Raw genomic sequence first — 22704 nt, 5'->3', positions numbered from 1 at the left:
AGGCTCTGAGCTGTCAGCACAGAGCCCGACGCGGGGCTCGAACTCACAGACCACGAGATCATGACCTGAGCCGAAGTCGGCCGCCCAACCGACTGAGCCACCCAGGCGCCCCTAAATTAATATTTTTAATTTTAGAATCACCAAATTAAAGACAGACTGTCCAAGATATTGCTTGAGAAATAGACATGTCACAAAACTAGAACATTCTGCGTGGCCTGGCCTGTTGGGGCAGGTGATCGTCAGAATCAGAAGCAAGATTATAATCACAAGGTGGTTGGGTAAACTGAGATTCAGAGCAGGAACAGCGAGCTGAATAACTTCGGAGGTTACTACCTGAAGGAGCTGGAGAGTCACTAGGGTGATACCTTGTCTCCAGGAAAGGCTCGTACCCACTGAGAGCACCGCAGTCTCCCCGTCGGTTAACTGGAGTTCTCCCAGCCAGAGGACACGACTCAGCTCTGCTGTCCGCCTGGCTCCTGTTTTCCATTGTATCCTGGCAGCTGCCTTCTGCAGTTACCACATCTTTACAAAAGTGGCACAGCCAGTTCTGGGATCTCGAACTTATGGAGGTCACTCCACCTCTTACCCCCTGAGGATCCCACTAGGTGGCCAGGGCTGCGTCTCCTGTTTTGGGGTTACAGGTGTCCTGAGGTGATAGGGGTCCGTTACCCAGAGACGGGTACAGATGGTGCTGAGAAAGACCTTATAGTGTGGATGTCACTCCAGCGAGCCGGCAATGAGTGGGTGGAGTGCTGGGTGTCAGCAGTCAATACTTTTAGGTTCAAGTTACCAGGAGGGTCTCACTAGAGTTGAAGCCACTCAGCTCCCCTGCCTCACCTTTTGAGATAATACTGGTGCCACCAACTCAGCTCTCCATTGACTTTATTTGCAGAAAATTGGCTGCACAGAACTTATAAATAAGGTTCTTTATGAGAATGAAAACATGATTTACCATTCAGTTATTTATATAATGTGCAAAAGGCTGAAATAAACACTTAAATCTGGAATATTTAAGATATAATATTAGGTAAACACAGCAAGCCTTCCTTTGAGATTTCCTTTGGAGAATTTGGGTTTTTTTTTTTAATAAATTTGTGTTGTGTTTTTTTAATGTTTATTTATTTTTAATTTTTTTAAATATTTATTCATCTTTGAGAGACAGAGAGAGAGACAGAGCATGAGTGGGGGAGGAGCAGAGAGAGAGGGAGACACAGAACCTGAAGCAAGCCCCAGGCTCTGAGCTGTCAGCACAGAGCCTGATGCAGGACTCGAACTCACTGACTGCGAGATCGTGACCTGAGCCGAAGTTGGACGCTTAACTGACTGAGCCACCCAGGAGCCCCTGTTTATTTATTTATTTTGAGAGAGAGAGAGCGAGAGCGAGAGAGAGAGAGAGACAGCACACACTTGCAATTGGGGGGGGGGGGGGAGTGCAGAGAGAGAGGTCAGAGAGAGAATCCCAAGCAAGCTCTGAGCTCTTAGTGCAGAGCCCAACGTGGGGCTTGATCCCATCAACCGGGAGATCACGACCGGAGCTGAAATCAAGAGTAGGGCCCTTAACTGACAGAGCCACCCAGGCGCCCTTGCTTTGGAGAGTTTGTCTTCCAAGAATGAGTAGACCAGAATCAACGTCCCCCTGTCTTCCTTCTGACCAGCCTCCATACCCAGGGAGGTCAGATATGCCCACCTTGTTCTCCCAGCTGCCCTGTGAGAGACAAAAGTGGTCATATTAGGAAAGCTGCTGCCTGCTGTATGCTGGGTGCTGTCCCTGGGGCTTTCTGTGGCTGCTCCTTGAATGGAGAACACTTGTGTGTCTTTGCAGCTGTGAGGATGACCTCTCCGAGGACAGAGACGAGCTCCTGCACGGGATTTCAGAGCTGGACATCAGCAACTCAGACTGCTTCCCATCCCAGCTGCTGGTGCACGGGGCTCTGGCCTTTCCCCTGGGGTTAGACTCCTACCATGGCTGTGTCATAGCGGCTGCCCGCTACGGCCGGGGCCGGGTGGTCGTGACCGGCCACAAGGTATTATTCACCGTTGGCAAACTGGGCCCCTTTCTGCTCAATGCCGTGCGCTGGCTGGACGGGGGCCGCAGAGGCAAGATCGTGGTGCAGACAGAACTGAGGACACTGAGCGGCCTGCTCGCAGTGGGGGGCATAGACACCAGCATCGAGCCCCATCTGACCAGCGACGCGAGTGTCTATTGCTTTGAACCCGTGAGCGATGTGGGGGTCAAAGAGCTGCAGGAGTTCGTAGCAGAGGGCGGGGGACTGTTCGTTGGAGCCCAAGCCTGGTGGTGGGCCTTCAAGAACCCTGGAGTGTCCCCTTTGGCTCGGTTCCCAGGAAACCTCCTCCTCAACCCCTTTGGCATCAGCATCACAAGCCAGAGCCTCAATCCGGGGCCCTTCCGTACTCCTAAAGCAGGGATCAGGACCTATCACTTCCGCTCCACTCTGGCCGAGTTCCAGGTCATAATGGGCCGGAAGAGAGGGAACGTGGAAAAGGGCTGGCTGGCAAAGCTGGGGCCGGACGGGGCTGCTTTCCTCCAGATCCCCGCAGAGGAGATCCCTGCCTATATGTCTGTGCACCGGCTCCTGAGGAAACTGCTGAGTCGCTATCGGCTCCCGGTAGCAACGCGAGAGAACCCCGTTATCAATGATTGCTGCAGGGGTGCTATGCTCTCCCTGGCCACTGGTCTGGCCCACTCGGGAAGCGACCTCTCTCTGTTAGTGCCAGAAATCGAAGACATGTACAGCAGCCCCTATCTGCGCCCCTCGGAATCTCCTATCACCGTTGACGTCAACTGCAACAATCCAGGTAAGGAATGGGGGCAGGGAGAAGGAGAACTCAGCATGGGGGGCCGTGGGGACGGGGCCTGATGGTCTCAGAAGGCCATCGCCACCCTTGGCCGTGCACTTTCCAGGAGATGGGGGTTGGGGATTTAGGTGACATTTAAGCACCTGAATCAGGGCGGCATGAAGGGAGGGAGGCGGGCGGAGCTCCAGAATGGGCTGTGGATGTGCTGGACGGAGATGGCGTCACGGAGGAGGGATAAAGTCTGCCCTTCTGTGCGTCGGCAGGCACCAGATACTGCTGGATGAGCACCGGGCTCTACATTCCTGGAAGGCAGATCATAGAGGTCTCGCTGCCTGAAGCTGCTGCCTCTGCTGATCTGAAGGTAAGGCCGGGCCCCATCTCCCATGTGATGCAGAAGCCAGAGGTCCTTGCTGTCCTGGTTGCCAGTTAAAAACCCTACTGGCCTTGTGAGGCAAGGACTTACCCCATTTTAAGGGTAAGACAACTGAGGGGGCAGGTGGATTGAAAATATTGATCTAGTACACCTGGAACTAATGTGACACTGTGTGTCAACTATACTTGGGTCGATCAGTAGATCTGATGCATTGTGGAGCCCAGGACTCAAAGCTCACCAATTGCTAGCTCTCAAGTTCTGTGCCTTTCATTCATGTCCTGCAGTGGGGAATAAGAAGGGCAGCAAACAGGAGTGCCTGGCTGGCTCACTCGGTACGCAAGCGACTCTCAATCTCAGAGTCGTGTGAAGTACAGGGACTGCTCCACTGGCCCAGGAGGGGGGCCCCGGAGAACAGGAGGAACTGAATCTATCCTCCAGGCCCTCAGCCGGTCACCCTGCCCTTCACCGGGCCTCCTCTCTAGTCAACAAAACGCAGAAGTCCGCAAGGTCCCCTCTGCCCCATTACCAATGCCAGAATGGCCACAGTGAAATAGGCAACCCAGTATCCTGTGGGTCTCAGAGACACCCAGGGGCCCGGGAGTCGGCCCTCCTCAGCATTAGCGTGTGGGTTCCACCTGGTGCCCCTCACTTCAGCGTCCCTGGGAGGACATTACACGCGGTTCAGTCCACGCGGCCCTGAGGAATGATGGAATTGCATGGGTTTGGCACACATGGTTCACGAATGGTGGAAAAACTGGGCTTGCGTGGGATCATGGCCCAGTGATCCTGACTGTCCCCACCTCCTGGGAGCCTTCGCTTTCCACCTGCACACTCCCCGAAGTGACTCTGGGCGGGGGGGATCTTCTGCTCCAGATACAGATTGGCTGCCACACGGATGACCTGACCAGAGCCAGCAAGCTGTTCCGAGGCCCGCTCGTGATCAACCGGTGCTGCCTGGACAAGCCCACGAAGTCCATCACCTGCCTCTGGGGCGGCCTCCTCTACATCATCGTGCCTCAGAGCAGCAAACTGGGCTCCGTGCCCATCACTGTGAAGGGGGCTGTGCATGCCCCATACTACAAGCTAGGTGAGCGAAAGCCGTGGGGTGCACGCCTGCGGGAGTGGGTCGTCTGGGGCTGTTCGGTGTAGGAAGAGAGACACGTGGGTTGGTAGAGGGAAGGAGAGAAGGACCAAACCACATTCATGGGGAGGGACTTCACAGAAGGAGAGAGAGGGGATGTGGTTGTTCATGACCTTGCTGTTCTCCGCCTGGGCTCAGGTTGTATCTTTTCACGTTAAGGGATTTGGGAAAGTGAGTTTCAAGCCCCACGGCCTCTCTTCCCAGGGGAGACCTCGCAGGAGGAGTGGAAGAGGCGTATCCAGGAGAATCCAGGTCCCTGGGGAGAGCTGGCTACGGACAACATCATCCTGACCGTGCCAACCGCCAATCTCCGTACCCTGGAGAACCCTGAGCCATTGCTTCGCCTCTGGGATGAGGTGATGCAGGCTGTGGCGCGGCTGGGGGCCGAGCCCTTCCCTTTGCGTCTGCCCCAGAGGATCGTCGCCGACGTGCAGATCTCAGTTGGTGGGTGCCCCGGGCGAACCAGCCCTCTGTGCGCGCTCCCCTCGGGGCCTCTCCTTTTTTTTTTCCAACAGCCATCCAGTGGGCGGCCAGCTGGTTAAAAATGTTTTTCTAGCAAGACATATAAGATGTAAGTCTTGCCATATAGATGAAAAGGGGGAAAATGGATCTAAGAAAAATAGATGCAGCCATATCCCCCAACAAAAAATGGGAAACTACCTAAATGTCCAAAAGTATGGAACGGTTAAGTGATATATGGTGTGTACCTTCAACAGTCATTGAGGAAGATATTTAAAGTGATCTTTTGATGGCAGAAAGAAATATAATGGGATTATGTGACACAAAAGCAGGCTACAGAACTATATGAGCAGCACATTAAAATATGTAACAGTTGACAGGCGCTTGGGTGGCTCAGTTGGTTAAGCGTCAGACTTCAGCTCAGGTCATGATCTCACAGTTTGTGAGTTTGAGCCCCCATGAGGCTTTTCACTCTCAGCCCGGAGCCCACTTGGGATATTCTCTCTCTCCCTCTCTCTCCCTCTCTCTCTTTCTCTCTCTCCCCCACTCCCACTCTCTCTCTTCCTCTCTCAAAAATAAACATAAAGTAAAACATAAAAGTATGTAACAGTTGAAGTCAGCATGTCAAGAGAGGTCTTCAACAGCAGGAACCATTCAGAGAATAGTGCCAGGCTTTCACAGCAGCCCCAGCAGGGGATGTCAAGGAGAAAGTAAAAGTGGCAGAGGGTCTGGACCTAGGTCACAGTTGTTGGGAGAAGGAACTTAACAACTTTGAGAAGACACTGAATGAAGAGATCTGTGCCAGGGGGTTAAGAAGCCTAGAAAAACCAGGGGGGGTGTGGACATTAAAGAACGATGGAAATTTCTCTGGACCCCAGTTTTCTTTCCCTCCGGAGATGATCCCTATAAAGTAGTGTCAATGTGGGCAACTCCACATCTAAATATTGAGAAGGGGAAACCACTGTCAGGAGTTTTTCAGTTTTGAGAGAAGGGTATAATGAGACAGGTTCACATGGACAGGACACTCTCACAAAAATAGAAATTGAAGAGGAACACGAAGGGCTGTCTGTAACGTGCATCAGTCCTGCAGCCACACCCTGTCGGGTGGGAGTGGGGTGGGGGCACCCATCCACCATGAGAGGAGGGGGGAAGCCCAGGTGGGTCTTGTGTGGATCGTCCTTCTGAGCATTACGGTTTCTGGGAGTCCTGGTACAGATGTGTGGGGAGCATCCTAACCCTTCTTCCTCCCTCCTGCGGCCCAGGCTGGATGCATGCAGGGTACCCCATCATGTGCCATCTGGAGTCTGTGCAGGAGCTCATCAATGAGAAGCTCATCAGAACCAAGGGGCTGTGGGGCCCCGTCCACGAGCTCGGCCGTAACCAGCAACGGCAGGAGTGGGAGTTCCCCCCGCACACCACGGAGGCCACCTGCAACCTGTGGTGTGTTTATGTGCACGAGACGGTCCTGGGCATCCCTCGAGGCCGCGCCAACATTGCTCTGTGGCCTCCGGTTCGGGAGAAGAGGGTCCGAATCTACCTGGGCAAGGGTCCCAATGTGAAAAACTGGAATGCGTGGACCGCCCTGGAAACATATCTCCAGGTACTGGGCAGCAATGGAGGGGGTTGGGAACCTCCCACTCAGGGGACCGGCAGCACAACCTTGTCAGGTGACGTTCTAGTGACCCAGGAGACCTGACGGAGCCCAAGTGTGACAGTGCTATTTGATGAAGCCTCCCAGTGGACATGACTGCCTCAGCCCCACCCTCACACCATGATTCTGAGGAGGTTCAGTAGAGTGGATAGAAAGCACCACGAAAGCTTAAACTTGGTAGAGGCGAAAAGAGTACTTAAGTACAGTTATCATCTCTGGCTTTAAACCCAGACGTACCTGAGACTGAAGCCAAGCCGTGCCACAGAATAGCCCTCTAAAACCAAACACCCCCCTGCCCTGCCCTCCACGCACAAGATATGGGATGGGACCTGTTGTTTCCTTACAGGAGGCGGATCTTCTCCCTGCCTCAGTTTCTCCCTCTTAGGCAGTCCCAGATTCCTCACTGGCCTAGACATGAGGTTGCCCCTGCCTTTGAACTACTGTTCAACACGCCAGTTCCCTCCCCGCGGTTGCTGGGGCAGCTCCCAGCTCACCGGGCAGCATCTCACCACCTGGGATTCTGGAACTTGGCCTCCAGCCAGGCACACTCTATTCTGGTTCTTGCTCTGTTCGAATCCGCTGCCCTGAGAACAACAGTGAGAGTGCCTGCAGACCTTAACCTTGTCGTTGGGCCGCTTTCACCCCAGGGACAAAAGGTGCTCACGTGTGAAATCCAGCTGACGCTGTTCCAGAGAATGGCTAATATCCGTCCCAACGGTAAAGCGCCATAACCCAGCCTCACGTGGGCTGTTGCCAGTGGCCTCAGGACAGCTGCCTTTTCCTAAAACTATGTCTTACGTAACTTAATTCTAGCCACCTAGACTGTACATAATCTTCTGTGTCTATAGGACTCACCTTCTTTTCCCTAAAGGCCATGTTCCTAGCCTTGCAGACTGACATAGGCCTGTGGCCGATGCAGGCTAACATCAGGGTAAGGGTGGAGGTTCCCCAACTATTGGGGTTTAACTTTGCAACTGTTGAAGATACAAGGATTTTTTTCCACGTCAGCCTGTTTTGAATCCTTGTGTGATATCCTGTGGACGCTTTCACGATCTAGTGAGCTACATGAATAACGATACTGGTGGTAAATACTGATAATAACCTTTACAGTTATTACCACAGCCATCATTTATTGAGTGTCTGCTCGGTGCTGAGCACCGTGCTAGCTCAGAGGCCCTTCCGAAGATAAGATCAAGGATGGCCCATGAGGCCAGCAGCCACAACGGGAGACAGGGTCAGTGACAGAGATGAAACTTGTGTTTCAGAGGTTAAATACATTAATTTACTGTAGTGTCTGCTGGGCCTTCTTTCTGTGGATTAAATGTCTCATCTTGCTGCTGCTTTCTCTTCCCAGCTACAGGAGGCCTTTGGGTGGGAGCCGTTCATCCGTCTCTTCACTGAGTACAGGAACCAGACCAACTTGCCCACAGACAATGTTGACAAAATGAATCTGTGGGTGAAGATGTTCTCCCACCAAGTGCAGAAGAATCTGGCTCCGTTCTTTGAGGCCTGGGCCTGGCCTATCCAGAAGGAAGTGGCTACCAGCCTGGCCTATCTGCCTGAATGGAAGGAAAATATTATGAAATTATACCTCCTCACACAGATGTAAGGAGTGCCCAGCGAGGTGGCAGGTAGAGAGGTTTGGGGAGGTAGGCAGAGATGGGGATTCAGTCCTCGACCTCTGTCTCTTAGGGTCCTAGCCTTGCCCTCTCAGCTCCCTGCCCCTGTACCTGACTGCCTGGCTCCATCCCTAGAAAGTGGGTTAAGAACACAGCAAAAAGGGGAATCCTAATTTCTCAGGAGCAAGGCCTTCTGTTTGTGAGTCTCGTTCCTCTGCTCTCAGCTGTCAGATTCCCTCCTGGCCCTATACTGGCCTGGTTCTGAGAGCTTTGACACCTGCCTTCATGCCAGCCCTTGGCTCACCATTGGGGGCCATGGCCCTTAGGGGGTGGTCCTCATTCTGACATCCTGAGGACTCTCTGGTCTTGTATGTTTCGACCAGCTGCTCCAAAAACCTGACCCTAGAATCTACTGCAGCACAAATTTACCAGGATAACCAGACAGTTCCTTGATACTCTGTGTCTTAGGTCGTTTTCCAAGAGCATGAGACGCAATCTAGTGTACCAGAAAGAGCCCATAGCTGGGGTTAGCTCTTGGGAAAGTCACTGTAGCTCTATGAGTGTGAGGTGAGGACAAAAATCCCTGCCTCACAGGGTGGTCGTGAAGACTCAGACCAATAGCTCTGAAGAGGCCTGCAAATACAGTACTTGCACGTCTCAGAGACTGCTCCGCGTTCTGCTGGCCCACGGAGTAGTGAGCTTAGTACGTCCTCTTTTCTCGCCACAGCCTGGAGGTTAAGACCATCATCTCTCACAGCAGACTCCTTGCGTCCAAACCTGGTTCTTCCACCTGTTAGTCACGTGACTCTGGGCAAACTGCTTATAAAATGGGATCTATTTCATAGAATTATTGTGAGGATTAAATTTTAGCACCTCTAAAAGGAATTGGGACAGTACCAGGCAGTTGGCAGGTACTGAGAAAGTGTCAGCTTCTGTTGTTACTGTCTAATGAATTCGGTATCATTGTAGAGCTAGACCGCCCTTTTAGATGGCATTTACAGATGGCAGTGTGATCTGTCCCATCGCATCCTACACTTTACACACCAGCCTCTGAAAGCATTGTGGAATCTTGCTTCAGCATCTACAGGATCCACAGGCTCTAAATCCACAGTGGGGTTTTAATAGCTACTTGGGGTTTGGTCTCTTCATTCAGTTCCACCTTTCAGGTAAAAGCCCTTCCTTGATTAGATCAAGAGTGGAAGTCACTTGAAAAACTAGAACAAATCCGTGAGGGTGTTTGTCTAGCAAACAATGGGCACCCGGCTTAGTGATGGTGTCTGTATTTCCAGAGTGGCACAGATTCCTATCGCTGCCAGAGTTCCTTACCAGTTTGGCAGATAAAGTCCACACACACAGAGAAATCTTTACTTCAGAACCAGCTAACTGGATATGACTGACCCAAATTTCATTTAATTACAATGCAAAGACTTTCTTAAGTTTTCTTCTGATCTTATTCACAACCTCCCATTTTCTGTGTAATTTGAAGTAGAGTTGGGGCTCTGGGATTAATTCGTACACCCAGCCAGTTTCCTTTAGATAACTTCTATTCATTTAGTTGTTTTAATACACTATTTTATTCACTTTGTTAGGAACTGGGTGGAGGCATAGGCAATAAGATTGGACCCACAGAGTATTCTTCTGTGGATTCCTTTATTATGTCATTTCTCAGTCCTAGAGTTATTTTCCTCTATCATGAATGTCTTCCTCTAGATGCTTTAAACGTAGATGTTGGACGTTCATTCAACATTTGAAAAAATCCTGTCAATTAGAGGGTTTTTGAGTGTGTGCCAAATAACATACTTGTTTTTTGTTTTTAATATAGATTAATTTAATCGTCACAATAATCTGATGAAGTGGAAATGTATCGCTCCCATTTCAGGAATAAGTGAGCTGAATTTTATGGAGATCAAGTAAAGTGCCTGAGGCTACATTGCTAACACGTGGTAGACCTGGGATTCGAACCAGGGCCCTCTGATTACAGAATGGTGTTAGTAACGAAAGTGCTTTGAATAAGCAAATCAGTGAGTAAATGAAACCAGCCAGCAAACAGAAGGACCTTTATGTCCTTCTTGCCAGCTTTTTGGCTGCTTGTGCTCACCCCCCATCCAATTTTATCAGAACAGAAAGTCCCTTTGTTTACCCCAAATGCCAGTTCAAAGCAAGAATCTACGGTAGGCTCCTAAAGTGTTTCCCAAAGACAGTGTGGGTCTTTCAGGTTCAGTTTATTCAGGTTTCACACATTATCTCTAGGGCACCATGAACACATTCTAGTAGCTTACTGGGTTTTGAATGATGGGTTATTTTGGTAAAGTGCCTGACTCCCAGAAGTCCCAGACATTGCATGTTCTCAGTGAGGAAATCAGATTCTTAGTCCTCTAGAATAATATTTGTATGCATTCTGGCCCTCTTTAGTTCATTTTTAGCATTGCGGCCCCGGGGACCTCTTAAATATATAAAGCTATTCATGTCACTCTTGTGTCTAAAAGCTTCCAGTGGGACTTTGAATTTAAGATGATGAACTAAGCATATAAGTTTACTTCCCCTCCCTCCCCAGGCCCCACTGAAATTGAAGTCAAGAAATGCAAAAGAGGATTGACACATCTCAGCAAAGAAAATGGAACAGATTTGATAATAACTGAAGAAGATCTCAACACATTTCTGGAAGAGAGAAGGTGGATGAAGCATGATAATGAATGAAAGAGTGAAGGTGTCTTTCAGACAGAATAGAAGCTGATCTGAACAACCTAATCCCAAAGAAACATGAGCACCTGAAGAGTCTATAGAGTTATACCTTATACCCGTTGTAAATCTGAACCCCGTCCTATCCTACCCCAACCATTGTGCAGAACACAGGCAGTATTGCGATTGGTACCCATTAAAAATCTGTTGTTCTTGTTGTTGTTGTTGTTTGTACAGAAGTTGATTAAGCTGCCTGAGGAGAGGTAGAAGTTGGTGCCCCAGAATAAGATTTCTCTTTTTTGGAAATAAGTGACCCCCCCCCCGCAGTCTATCAGCTAATTCTCTGTCAAAATCCCTCTGCAAATGCCCAAGTGCTTCTAGTTCCAGAAGAGGCTTAACTAGAGAAACAGACCCAGCCATACAATGGCAGAGGATACCCACGCCAATTCCTATAGAAGTTAACAGTTATATTGATTCTTAAATGCAAACGGTCAGCCCAGTAGTTTGGGCATTAGGAGGTGGAGGGGGAGGACCAGGGGAGGAGCATGTAAGAAAAATAACCAGTGAGAATTGGGAGACTTGAAAAATACAACCAACTCTAGAGGAAACAAAGTGAACATGGTGAACAAAGTGAACATGAAAACAGAAGGCTACAAAGGAAAGAAAAACTGAATAAAAAGAGCCCTTTGAAAGTGAAATAAAACTACCCAAAATATTCAGTAGACAGGCTAGAAAATAAAGTTGAGGGCAACTCCCTAGATACACAACAAAAAGAAACAGTAGAAAAAAATGAAGGAAAGAGATCTAGTCAATCAATATCTAAGCATTAGGACTTTTTGGAAAAGAGAACATACAAAATCTAGGTGAAGAAATTTTTTAAAAATTGAAGAACAGAAAGAACTAAGTCTCCAGATGGAGGGACCCTGATACCACCTATATCTAGACACGATCTTGTGAAGTTTTGGAATATTAAGGAAAGAGGGAAGATATTACAAGTGCCCAAAGAGAAAATAAAGTCATCATAATTAGCTCAACTAAAAAGGGATGAGAAATAGACTGGCAGCAGATTTTTCATCAGCAACACTGAGTGCTGGAAGCCAATGGAGCAGTTTCTTCCCTTATGGGAAATATTTGGATCCCGGATAACCTAGCAAGCCAAACTGTCAAGAGTGACGTCAAAATAAAGACATTTTCTGACGGGCAAGTTTTCAGAAAGTCTACCTACTTTGCACCCTTACTAAGAAAGTACCTTGAGGAAGTTCTCCAAGAAAATGAGGAAGAAGACCAGGAAAGAAGAAGAAATGGAATCCAGGAAACAATGGACCTCACCTAGGATGTCTCACTCTACAGTGACAGTTGTCCAGCAGGATGCCTCACTCTAGAGTGACAGTCCAGCAGGATGTGTCACTCTAGAGTGACAGCTGTCCCAGCAGGATGCGTCACTCTAGCAGACCCATTTCAGATGAGAGCACACAGTCTCAGGCTCTTTGGGAAGAATATACATTCTGTTCCACAGATCGTATCCTTGAGAAGCTGCAATGTTTGAAAATATGGAAGACATACATGCTTCAGTCGGCAAAAAGAAAACGGAAGTATGTCGAGACATTCAGGTCCAACTGTGAAACAAAAACTCGTGGAATGTACGAAGAGATGCAATTTGACATTGGCGGTAGGTACCTTTCCTTACAAGTGGCATAGGAATCATGAACACTGGGTTTTGAATGGCAAAAAAATGCCCTCGCATCTACTCGGCTCTCAGTAAACACTATTTACCTAGACAAAATAATGTAGATGCTGTCTGTTGGTATTCAGTGTTCTGATCAGCCTAGAGACAAAACATGAGAAGCTTAATTTTTTATTCAGAACTGAAATGGAATATAACGAATCCTGACAAGCTAAGAAACAAGAGAACAGAAAGAGGTTGAGAATTGGTTGGGGGAGGAGGGGTGGAAGGAAGAGATGGGCCACTTCTGCATTCACAGCGAGAATGAGAAGATGAAGTCTGCAGTTAATGGAACAAGAACTAGAGGGCAGTATACTGTCCAAAGTTATAAATGAAATCAACAGAAGTCTTAAAAATGGCATTATCTATCGAAAGCTTGGGAAAGGACAGGCAAAGGAAAGGTGGGGATAGTGTAAGTTAAATCCTTATCTTTTGTAATGGGGAATTATTAAAGATTGTCTAAAGTTAATAAGTCAAGAATTATTGTTCAGACATATTATTTAATGTTAGCAAGTTAGTTAACAGAAGATCTAAAAATAGAAAATGTTAAATGCATTGCCTCTAGGGAACGGGGCTAGGGTTAAAGAGGGTGGGGTGGGAAACCGTGTTTTTCATTTTAAGTCCTTCTGTACTATTTAATTTTTTACCTTGTGCATGTATTACTTTGAAAAATTTTTAATAAACTCAAATAAAAATTCTCCAGTGACTTCATATTGACTAAGATATGCTCCAAACCAAACCCTTACAATGGCTTATGAGGCCCTCAGATATTTGGATCCACCCAGTGTGTCCAGGTTCATTGTTCTTCCCATTACTCTCTAGGTCCGGCCATTATTCACACTTCACCGTCCCTTGTTTCTGCAGGTGTTCCACAAAAAACAAAGCTTGTCCCTGATCTCACCATGTAACTGAGATTAAGCTTACTCTCTAGCAGATTTTTAATATTCATTGAGTGAAGGAACACTCAACAGGTGTTGCATGAAGATTGCCAACCAGTGTTCTTTCCCAAGAAGGCATGATACTTGTCCCTATTCTATTCCAGGGAACATCTCAAGATCATAATGGGGCTGTAAGTCTTCCTGCATTCCTATTCATTTGACGATTTGGGTAAGTTTTAGTCTTAGATGAGACCAGGTCATGTCAGAAGATTTCTATCCGTCAGTCTCCTTGTTATGTTCTTTGCCACTTTGCTTGAACATCATAATCTGTTTTCTCCAATTCTCCCTCTGCCTCCCACCCCCGTATTTTGGAGAGGCAGTCAACTATGTAGGAGAAATCTTCAGGCTCCCAAATTTCTTGTGTTTTGCTATCTTCATCTCTTGGTGGCTCTTCCTTCCCCACTAGTTTACTTTCTTCTGTTGTCCAACTCCCAAGGCCAGGTGGAGCTCTCTAAGGAACATTGGCCTTACAGCCATATATATTGGCCTTACACATTAGGCTGCTATATTTAGTCCCTAAACCAATGTCCTCACATTGGTGAGTCGCAACCTCACCTAAGGTATATGCTAGCAAGCCACTAGGTAAGTAGATATGGCATTAGATGTTGACTGGTTTTGCTGGCAAAAGTAACACATTCTATGCCTTCTTTCAAGATGACATCACTTCTAGGTTCTTTATTCCTTCAATGCTTTTGGACCTCTACTTAGCTTCCATTTTGAAAAGGATTTCTTTCTTTGACCCTCATCATTAGAGTCAGAAGTGTGGTAGAGAAGGTTTGGGTGGGAGGGTGATCCTCTACTTTTCAAGCATCTTCTAACTACACACACACACACACACACACACACACACACACTCCACATCTAATTCAAGAGAGCTATAGAAATGCTACTGATTCATTTGGATTCTTACACATTTGAATGCTATAAAGAAGCATTTCTTTGAGAGGAAAGGTTGTGTACATTGTTATTGGCAATGTTCTCATGCTGGATGCTTAGTTTTATAGGTGCTCATTATATTAGGAAAAAAATAGAATAAATGAGTAAATTAGAAACAAAACAATCATTGATCAGTGATGACAGTTATCAGGAGCCAAGGACTATGTTAACACAAGCATGTGTACATGAAGGTCATTAAAATGTTACTTCTGTTCATCTGAACTATAAAGGAACTCAAATATACATAATTAAGAAATATGTACGTGTGGGTACTAAAAATTTCTTTGCATGAACTGCCTTAAATTTGGCATAAAATTCACTGTCACAGACTGCCAAAATTATTTAGTATAATTTGAGTTCAGAGATAGTACAGGTGGGTGGGTGGGAGAATGTTGAGGGTGGGAGCCAGGAGGGCAAAATGATCAAATGTAAAACATAAAGACAACCAAATCAAGGAGTCCAGGAGAGGCCCCACAGACCGAGACATCCCCCCCCCTTCCCCAACACAACCTGTAATTCTGGACCCAAGTATATATAACTGGCTATACCTATGCCAAGTCCTGTTATCTGTGAAGTGTTTGCTTTAAGTAAGAGCCAAGTACCTGGAAGAGGTCATGAGCTCTCCTTGTAGCCTCCATCAAGGTAGCGAGTGGGAGAGGCCAACTCCAATTTTTTGTTTTATTTTTTAACAGTTTTTCCTGTGGTTCTTACTGTCAGAGCAGCTTGGGGGCCACACAAAGGAAGCAATAGTAAGTCGTAATCAAGGTTTCTGATATTTATTCACAAGACATTTGGCACTGTGAGCTGGTCCGTTGGTAACAGTCAAAATCTAGAGCAGACAAATCTCAGATCCTCGTAGGAAATGGAGATTAAACTATAAAAAGGCGAACAGTGACTCACATCAGTAGTGTCGGAGTGACCTTTGGATAATGCCTACTGGGTCTCTGGTACTGGATGAAGAAGAGAATTTAATGGGATGGATGGGATGGGGAGGGGTGAATATCCTCAGGTCTAACAGATGATGGTATTGATGCCCTCCAGCCAAAGACCACCAGGAGCACCCCTCTAGCTGAACAAGCTGGGTAACTCATTGCGGCTAGGGAAAAGCACACACTGCAGGGAACTGGGCATCTCAGTAAAAGGTGTTTAAAAGAAACGACTAGAGAATTTGGCTTTGGGTGAATCATTGTGGGGAGGGTCTAAGGAAGCAAGGCTTCGTTCTGGATTGGATGCTGTCAAGACGCAGGGGCAATTCTATGATTGTCTCAGGAAATCTCATCTATTGGTAAAGGGATGCCTACAGTGGCCATAGAGCCAGAACTGGTCTCTGAAAAAGTAGCAGGTCCTCATTTTAGGTAAGAGAGAGGGATATTTGGTATTTTGAGGTTGCCCAGAGATCTTGCTCTTGTTGCCTTATCATGGTCTCAGAGTGATCTTGTTTGACGTGGATGTTCCATGGAATGGTTTATGTACAAAGGGGAAAAACAGCACCTAGCTGTATCAGACAGGCTCCTGATGTCAGGAGCTGCTTTTTTTTTTTTTTTCTTTCTCAGTGCTAGAGGATGAAATGAAGAGCCTCTGTTCCTCTTACACAAGATTAAAATATGCATTTCTCTTGACTGAGCATACGGATGAGTTGGGGAAAAAAATAATCACAAGGTGCCCAAGAGCAACCCCTGGAAAGGGTGGTTCCCTAATGATTCCCTAGACTTGGAGCAAGTCTTGGTTGTAATTCAAAATGAGGCTGGGACCACAAGTTAAAACTAATAGGCCACTTACTCTCTGAAACATTCCCACTTTTGAAATGTAGGTTCCCTGAGCCATTCCTGAGAAGAATATAAAGTAGGCATTAGGGAAGCAGTTTGCTTTTACCTAACAGGAAGAACATAACAGTAAGATACCATTACAATCCGTCTAAATGCACTTGCTAGTTGAGCCACACAGGAAAAATTGGAATTTAAAACAGAAACTGAAAGGTGCCTTTATGTTAGTTAGATATATAATGCTTTCGGGGCACCTAGCTGGCTCAGTCAGTTAAGCGTCTGACTCTTGACTTGGGCTCAAGTCATGATCTTATTATGTTTCATGAAATTGAGCCCCTCATCAGGCTCTGTGCTGACAGCACAGAGCCTGCTTGGGATTCTCTCCCTCTCTGCCCCTCCCCTGCTTGCTGTGTACACACTCTCTCTCTCAAAAATAAGTCAACTTTTAAAAAAAATGTATATTTAAAAAAGATCTATAGTGCTTTGATAAAAGGAGTAGCAGAAACCATTTTCTCCAGGGCTCAAACTTCCCTTATAGAGCTCATAGTCTCTGGGAGATAGGAGAGTAAAGCAGTAAAGATCTGTGGCCTCACTGAGATTTTAAATATTTTTTAGCATAAAACTAAATGAAACCACTGGAAAAATGCTTTACCAAGTTAAATTAAAATTCTTCGTGTTTGATCTGCCCTCTTTTAAGAAATGTTCAAAGAGGGGCACCTGGGTGGCTCTGTCGGTTAAGCATCTGACTTCAGCTCAGGTCGTGATCTCACAGTTGGTGAGTCCAAGCCCCTCATCGGGCTCTGTGCTAACAGCTTAGAGCCTGGAACCTGCTTCAGATTCTGTGTCTCCTTCTCTCTCTGCCCCTCCCCCATTTGCACTCTGTCTCTCTCTCTCAAAAATAAACATTAAAAAAAGTTTTAAAAAAAGAAATGTTCGAAGAAATGTTCCCTAAACATTCATAAAATCATTATAAAATTTTGGCTTCTGTAAGATGCATGTCCCACATTTGGGCATCTCCTTCCAATCTGGCCATTGGGTCACCTATAAATTCACTCAATAAACATTTATTGAACACCTACTACAATGCTAGTTAGAGGGTCTGGAAATACACAATAAACATAATAAAGCACCTGTCTTCATAGTGCTTATGTTCCAGTTTGAACATTAAAATGAACAAATAAACATATATCGAGTATGTTGAAGTATAAAACAAAGTTAAGACAGAGGAGTGTTCTGGGGAGGAGGGCACTGGACAAGGGGTGTGTTTGCTGTTTTATGCAGTGAGGTCCAGGAAAGCCTCTCTGATAAAGGGGACATGTGGCAGATTCTTGAAGGAAATGAGGGAGCAAAGCATGCAGATACTTCAAGGCAAAGAGAGGTAAAATTAGACTTGGCATACTGAGAGCAGCAAGACAGACAAGAGTTTCATCCCCGTAAGAGTCCATAGCTATTTCTTGGATATAAGCTTTAATTTCTGACCTTAGCCTTATGACAGAATCCACTGACTTAATGGAAACTCACAACTTTTGAGTATCTCTCCTCAAACTTCAAAGTCAAAGCACACTTCTCACTCTGAAATATCCCTGTGACTGAGGAGTATGAGGGGCTTATCTTAGTGGCTGCTGTGACCTCTACCAAAGGTACTGAATGAAGACATGCCTTTAACTTTTATATACAAAGTTCTGGGTCCCTGTTGATGGCCTGATGGATCCAGTAACAAGTGGACTTTGGAACCACATTCATGGGAGAAAACTGATTTGGAAGCAAATGACTAAATTTGCACAGCAGTGCAAGTTTTAGACTTCCATACTGATGTCCATTAGGACAAATGTGTCATGGGAAACAGCCTCAGTTATCCTTGGCCTCCTAGTCCATATCCCTCTTCCCCTGCTAAGCTGTATAATATCCGTTTGACCTTGGTTAAAATTAAAAGACACATGGGGGCACCTGGGTGGCTCAGTAGGTTGAGCATCTGACTCTTGGTTTCGGCTCAGGTCACGAGCTCGAGGTTCGTGAGATGGAGGTCCACACCAGGCTCTGCACTGACAGCACGGAGCCTGCTTGGGATTCTCTCTCTCCTTCTCTTTCTGATCCTCCCCCACTCACACACATACACACACACACACACCCACAAACACACACACACTCTCTCTCTAAGTAAATATATAAACTTAAAAAAATGAAAAGATACTTGGATCATAAGTATCGATATAAAATGAAAAACCTTGAGAGGAAAACCTTGATATTACAGTAATTCTCAGAATAAATCAATTTGGAAATAATTGTTTATACTTGCAGAAAAATCTAAAAAATAATGTTGTTGATCCCATAGGACTGGTAGCTTTGATATTCCTTCTCTACATGGATTTTATTGTAGAGATATTGGCCTTCAGTGACTCCCAATTCCCATACAGCAGCCCATCTGGCATCTTGACATCTGCGACCCTTGTGGGTTTGTGCATGAAGACAGATAAACCACACTGGTGTGGATACAATTATAGAAACTGGGTCTGTTGTATACCTAACTAATGGGTCTGATATTTCAGAGCCAGAGGAAAAACATCCACACTCAGCCTTGGGCTAAGTCAGCTCCACTGGCTCCGGGACAACTGAAATCTTCAGTACAAAACCAACCGTTATGGAGATGGGACAAGTTTGGAAATGTATGAAGACTCCTCTCTTGTTGCTGATGTGAAGAAGACATCTTCAGAATGGACATCTGTGGAGTGGTAGTGGTATGTTCCAAGACACCCCCTGTGACTGCAATATTACTGCTCCTGCCACATACGTCCCACATCCTTACGATCCAAAAAGAAAATACAGGCCCAGGTTGGGGAACCTGGCTGGCTCGGTCGGTAAAGCATGTGACTCCTGATCTCGGGGTTGTGAGTGTGTTGGGTGTAGAGATTACTTAAAATAAATAAATTTTAAAAAATAGGCCTAGGTTAATTTCACAAAGACGCCAAAGGAGAAAATGAAAGCTCTTCTAACTGCGATTAAGCGCTGGCCATCTGTCAAGAGTAGCAGCAAATTCCAGCCTCACTGCTTTAAATAAATAGGCAGGCAGGAACTTGCCCTAGAGATAGACCATGCTATAATCTGAATGAGGGTTATCATACATGTACTAAAGAATGAAAAAAATGTAGTTGGTGAGGCTTTCCTACATGCTCTCAAGTTAACGGCTTTGCTCTTTACTCCCACTAAGGCACAATTTTGATAAGTGCACTTGAGCATTTTAACTTTAGGAGATATCCTTGTAACAGTACATGTGTTAGCCTGGATCCTCCAAGCAGTAGAAGCCAAGATGAGGTCAGATGCGCAAGAGATTTATCTCAAGGGAAACATCTGTGAGAGAAAATGGAGAGGGACCAGAAGAGGCTGGGAGAGCCATGGGACCGTGAGGGAGGTTTCATCCTCTGAAGGAAGAGAGCAAACGCAGGAAAGGCTTCTGTGGGGCAGGTCTCAGAGAAAGTCCTGTCAAGGCCAATAGGAGTCCTTGAGCCAAAGTCACCCATCAGAAGAGTCCCATGTACCCCAGGAATGGGCCTGCCTCAATAGCCCGAGTACACTTAATCACCAGTCAGGAGAATCCACGGTCCAGCACCCAGGATTCCAGGGTGCACCAGCTGTGGCCGCCTGTCACTTACATACCCGCTCCTTGCAGTTGGAGATCGGAGTGGAGCCTTTCCTGGCCCAGTACTTATTCTTCAAACAGCTGCGGACACCTGTTCTGGATCATCTTAAATAGTGACTTAGTAACCCTCCCCAGCGACTCATACCAATAAATGCGCATAGGTGCATTCAACCATCTCTATTCCTAAATTAGACCATGGTTAATCCTTCCCAGATTCTTGAGGCCCTTCAGGGAAAGAATATATGGGACCACATTAAGTTTAACTCAGAGCTAAAAATAATTGAAGAAGGAAGTCAGTGACTATTAATGCTAGCCCATAATTAGAAAGCTTAGGTATTAGGTAACCCCTGCATTTGGCTTTGTGAGAAAATGGAATTACTGCAAGAGTTTTCCTCTGTTTGACAAAAACGGGCTGGTGTACCAGTGGTTAACAGTAAAAGTTCTGATCCCTATGCCCCTTGCATGTGCTAGACAATTAAGTATCATATTGCTCATGTATACGTATTAGGTATAACCCAGAAGGAGTCAGTCATTGTAGCACAAAGGACAGGGGTTGGCATGCTTGGCCTGAGCTAGGACAGACCCACACTTGGACCTGGAAATGGCTCCATCTCCCCCTGCATCTTAAGGGAGAGGGAGAAGGAGATTATCTAACAAAAATGGGATCTGCTGAGAAAGGGCAGTAGAGGTGGGGTAGGGAATAGATGTGGAGGAGGGACTCTCCATGTTTACGACTCGGCATTTCTTAAAAACCTTCCTCCAGACTGCAGACTACAATCCAAACTCCTGGGTTGCCATCCAAATTCACTCCCACAAGCGCGGTTCACAAATTTCGGTCACAATGAACATTTTGTCTTTCTCAGACCAAGCTTTCACAAGGACATCTCCATGCCGTGGACTACGATGTGGCCTCATGTTATAATGCCCTTGACTCTTGTCTGCTCACAAATCACATTTATGTTTTTCAAAGCTAAGTTTTAGTGGCTCCGTCCCTGTAAGTTCATCTCTGATGACTAAAAATAATGGCCTCTTCCCTTCTCTTTCCTGGCACTGATTTTTCAGCTGATTATGACACCTACATAAATCCTTATGGTATTACAGCTCTTTCGTGTCTACTGTCTTCTTAGATTTACTGACTACAGTATCATCTCCATCTCCCAGAACACCCCACAGAATATGTGCCCGGTGAGAATATGCTGATTTTCATGGAGGAGTCTCTGTTTTCCCCTAGGCTGGAGGAAGGGTCTGGAGGTCTGCACATGAGCAATGACCCTTTAGTCTGACCCGTGTTGGCCACCATCTTTCATTTGCTAGGTTTTAAATGGACCTTTGTGCTGTTTCTTGTGTTGTTTTGTTTCCATTCTTCAGCCAACTTCTGTTCCCAAATGGAGGTACCCTAATGACCACAGGTACCATTTGCTCGCTGGCCCTGAAAAATTCACCTTTATTTGAAGCCCTTTCTTCTATTAGATCAACACCAAAAATACTCACAGGTGTCTTACTAGAATCGTGGCACTTGACCATAAAGTGTGACACTGATGTAGGCAGAGACTGGTTAAAACCTTAGAGCGCAAACACAAAAGGGCCCCTAGACTCCGCATTTGACATGGAACTTTCCTGACACACTCCCTCAGTGGCTGGCTCCCACCTTACTTCTCCAAGGTTTGTTTCCTGGTATGAAACCTATGAATTCAACTAACCCCAGCTCACATTGGGCTTCCACCCTGAAGTATTCTCAAATTCGGATAGGTCTTAGCCAAATCGCGTGCCTTGTATAGGTTTCTCCTTGCCTCTTCCATCTGAAACCTGACTGCATTTGGTCCTCTACCAAACAAATTTTTGCTAGTCCTCCAAAGACGCGGTTATTTACTAGTTCAGTACACATTTCTTGAACATTCACTATATGCTTATTCGCTTATTCAATCACACACTTTCATGCAATTATTAAGAAACGGAAGCCTGCTACGTGACAAATGAAACTCGGCAGTGAGGATGCAATGACGGACAGGACGGAGACAGATGGCACACTCAGCAAGAGAGCCTATGGGAGAAACCAACGGTAATCGGTGGTCATACAAGCAAGTGTGGAGTGGCAACCTGGGAAAGAAGAAGAAAGAGGTGTCTGGTGTGGTCGGGAGCAGGATTTGGTATAATCTGGAGGTTAGGAAATTCTTTTCGAGGCAAGTGACTGCTGCGCTAAGGTAAGAAAAAGCGTCGCTTTCTAAGAGAAGAAAATTTCACTTTCCTAGTAAGGAGTGTTGCACACTGAATACACTTAAAGAAAACCCCTGAAACAAGAATATCTTTGGCACCGATGTCTCTTCTACTCCCAGACGCAGCACTAGCTTGAGTGTCCTGCACAGCCTGGAAACCCCACGAGCACGGGCTGCGCGGGCGGGTGCTGACCACCAGGAGGCAGCCTTTCAACGCAGGAAACTATTCTCTGGCGCTGCACCCCACCACTGGAGGGGAGGGAGGCGCTTCCACGCCAAAACCCCTAGGCGCTGGGTTACGCTGTCGTCGGGCGTTGCTTGCCCCGAATCTGGTTTACTAGAGACCTGGCGTTTGCTTTCCGGCAAAGCTCCCCTCTCGTACCCCAGAACTCTCGGAGGGCCTGAGAGAGCCTCTTTCCGCCCGAACCCCGCAGATCGAGGAACTCCACCTCCTGGGAGCATGAGTCACGCACCCTGATGGAGCTCCGCAAATTGCGACACCACCTCAAGCGCAGCGGGCCGGGAGGGGCCTCTCGGAGGCGAGATGCCCCTCGCCACGCCCCCTCTCCTGCCTGTCCCGCCCACGAACCGCCCCAACCGCGCCGCGCCCCGCCCACCCCCGGGCCGCCCCGCCCCCGGGCCGCCTCAACCGGGCGGCGCCCCACCACGCCTGCCGCGCCCCGCCGGCTCCGCCCCACAGACCGCCCACTGAGCCCCGTCCCTGAACCACCCCAACCCCGCCCCGCACGCCTGCCCCT

At 47.1% G+C, this 22704-nt stretch overlaps 1 protein-coding gene across 2 annotated transcripts in view; it reads left to right on the top strand.

The window, feature by feature from the left end:
• Positions 1 to 13160, top strand: part of TCAF1 (TRPM8 channel associated factor 1) — a 33779-nt gene extending 20619 nt beyond the window's left edge. The window contains exons 2-8 of one of the 2 annotated variants that reach the window (XM_049641993.1): positions 1823 to 2817; positions 3081 to 3178; positions 4064 to 4277; positions 4536 to 4775; positions 6053 to 6390; positions 7796 to 8046; positions 10615 to 13160. In XM_049641993.1, coding sequence (XP_049497950.1) covers positions 1823 to 2817; positions 3081 to 3178; positions 4064 to 4277; positions 4536 to 4775; positions 6053 to 6390; positions 7796 to 8046; positions 10615 to 10624 — 2146 coding nt within the window. In that variant the 3' untranslated portion in view covers positions 10625 to 13160. Of the gene's footprint in view, positions 1 to 1822; positions 2818 to 3080; positions 3179 to 4063; positions 4278 to 4535; positions 4776 to 6052; positions 6391 to 7795; positions 8073 to 10614 lie in introns of both variants that reach the window. The other variant, XM_049641994.1, reaches the window with a different exon arrangement.
• Positions 13161 to 22704: the final 9544 nt, after the last annotated feature.

This window comes from Panthera uncia, chromosome A2 (assembly GCF_023721935.1).
Source record: "Panthera uncia isolate 11264 chromosome A2, Puncia_PCG_1.0, whole genome shotgun sequence".
NCBI lineage: Eukaryota > Metazoa > Chordata > Mammalia > Carnivora > Felidae > Panthera > Panthera uncia.
This window is presented reverse-complemented; position numbering and strand designations above follow the sequence as displayed.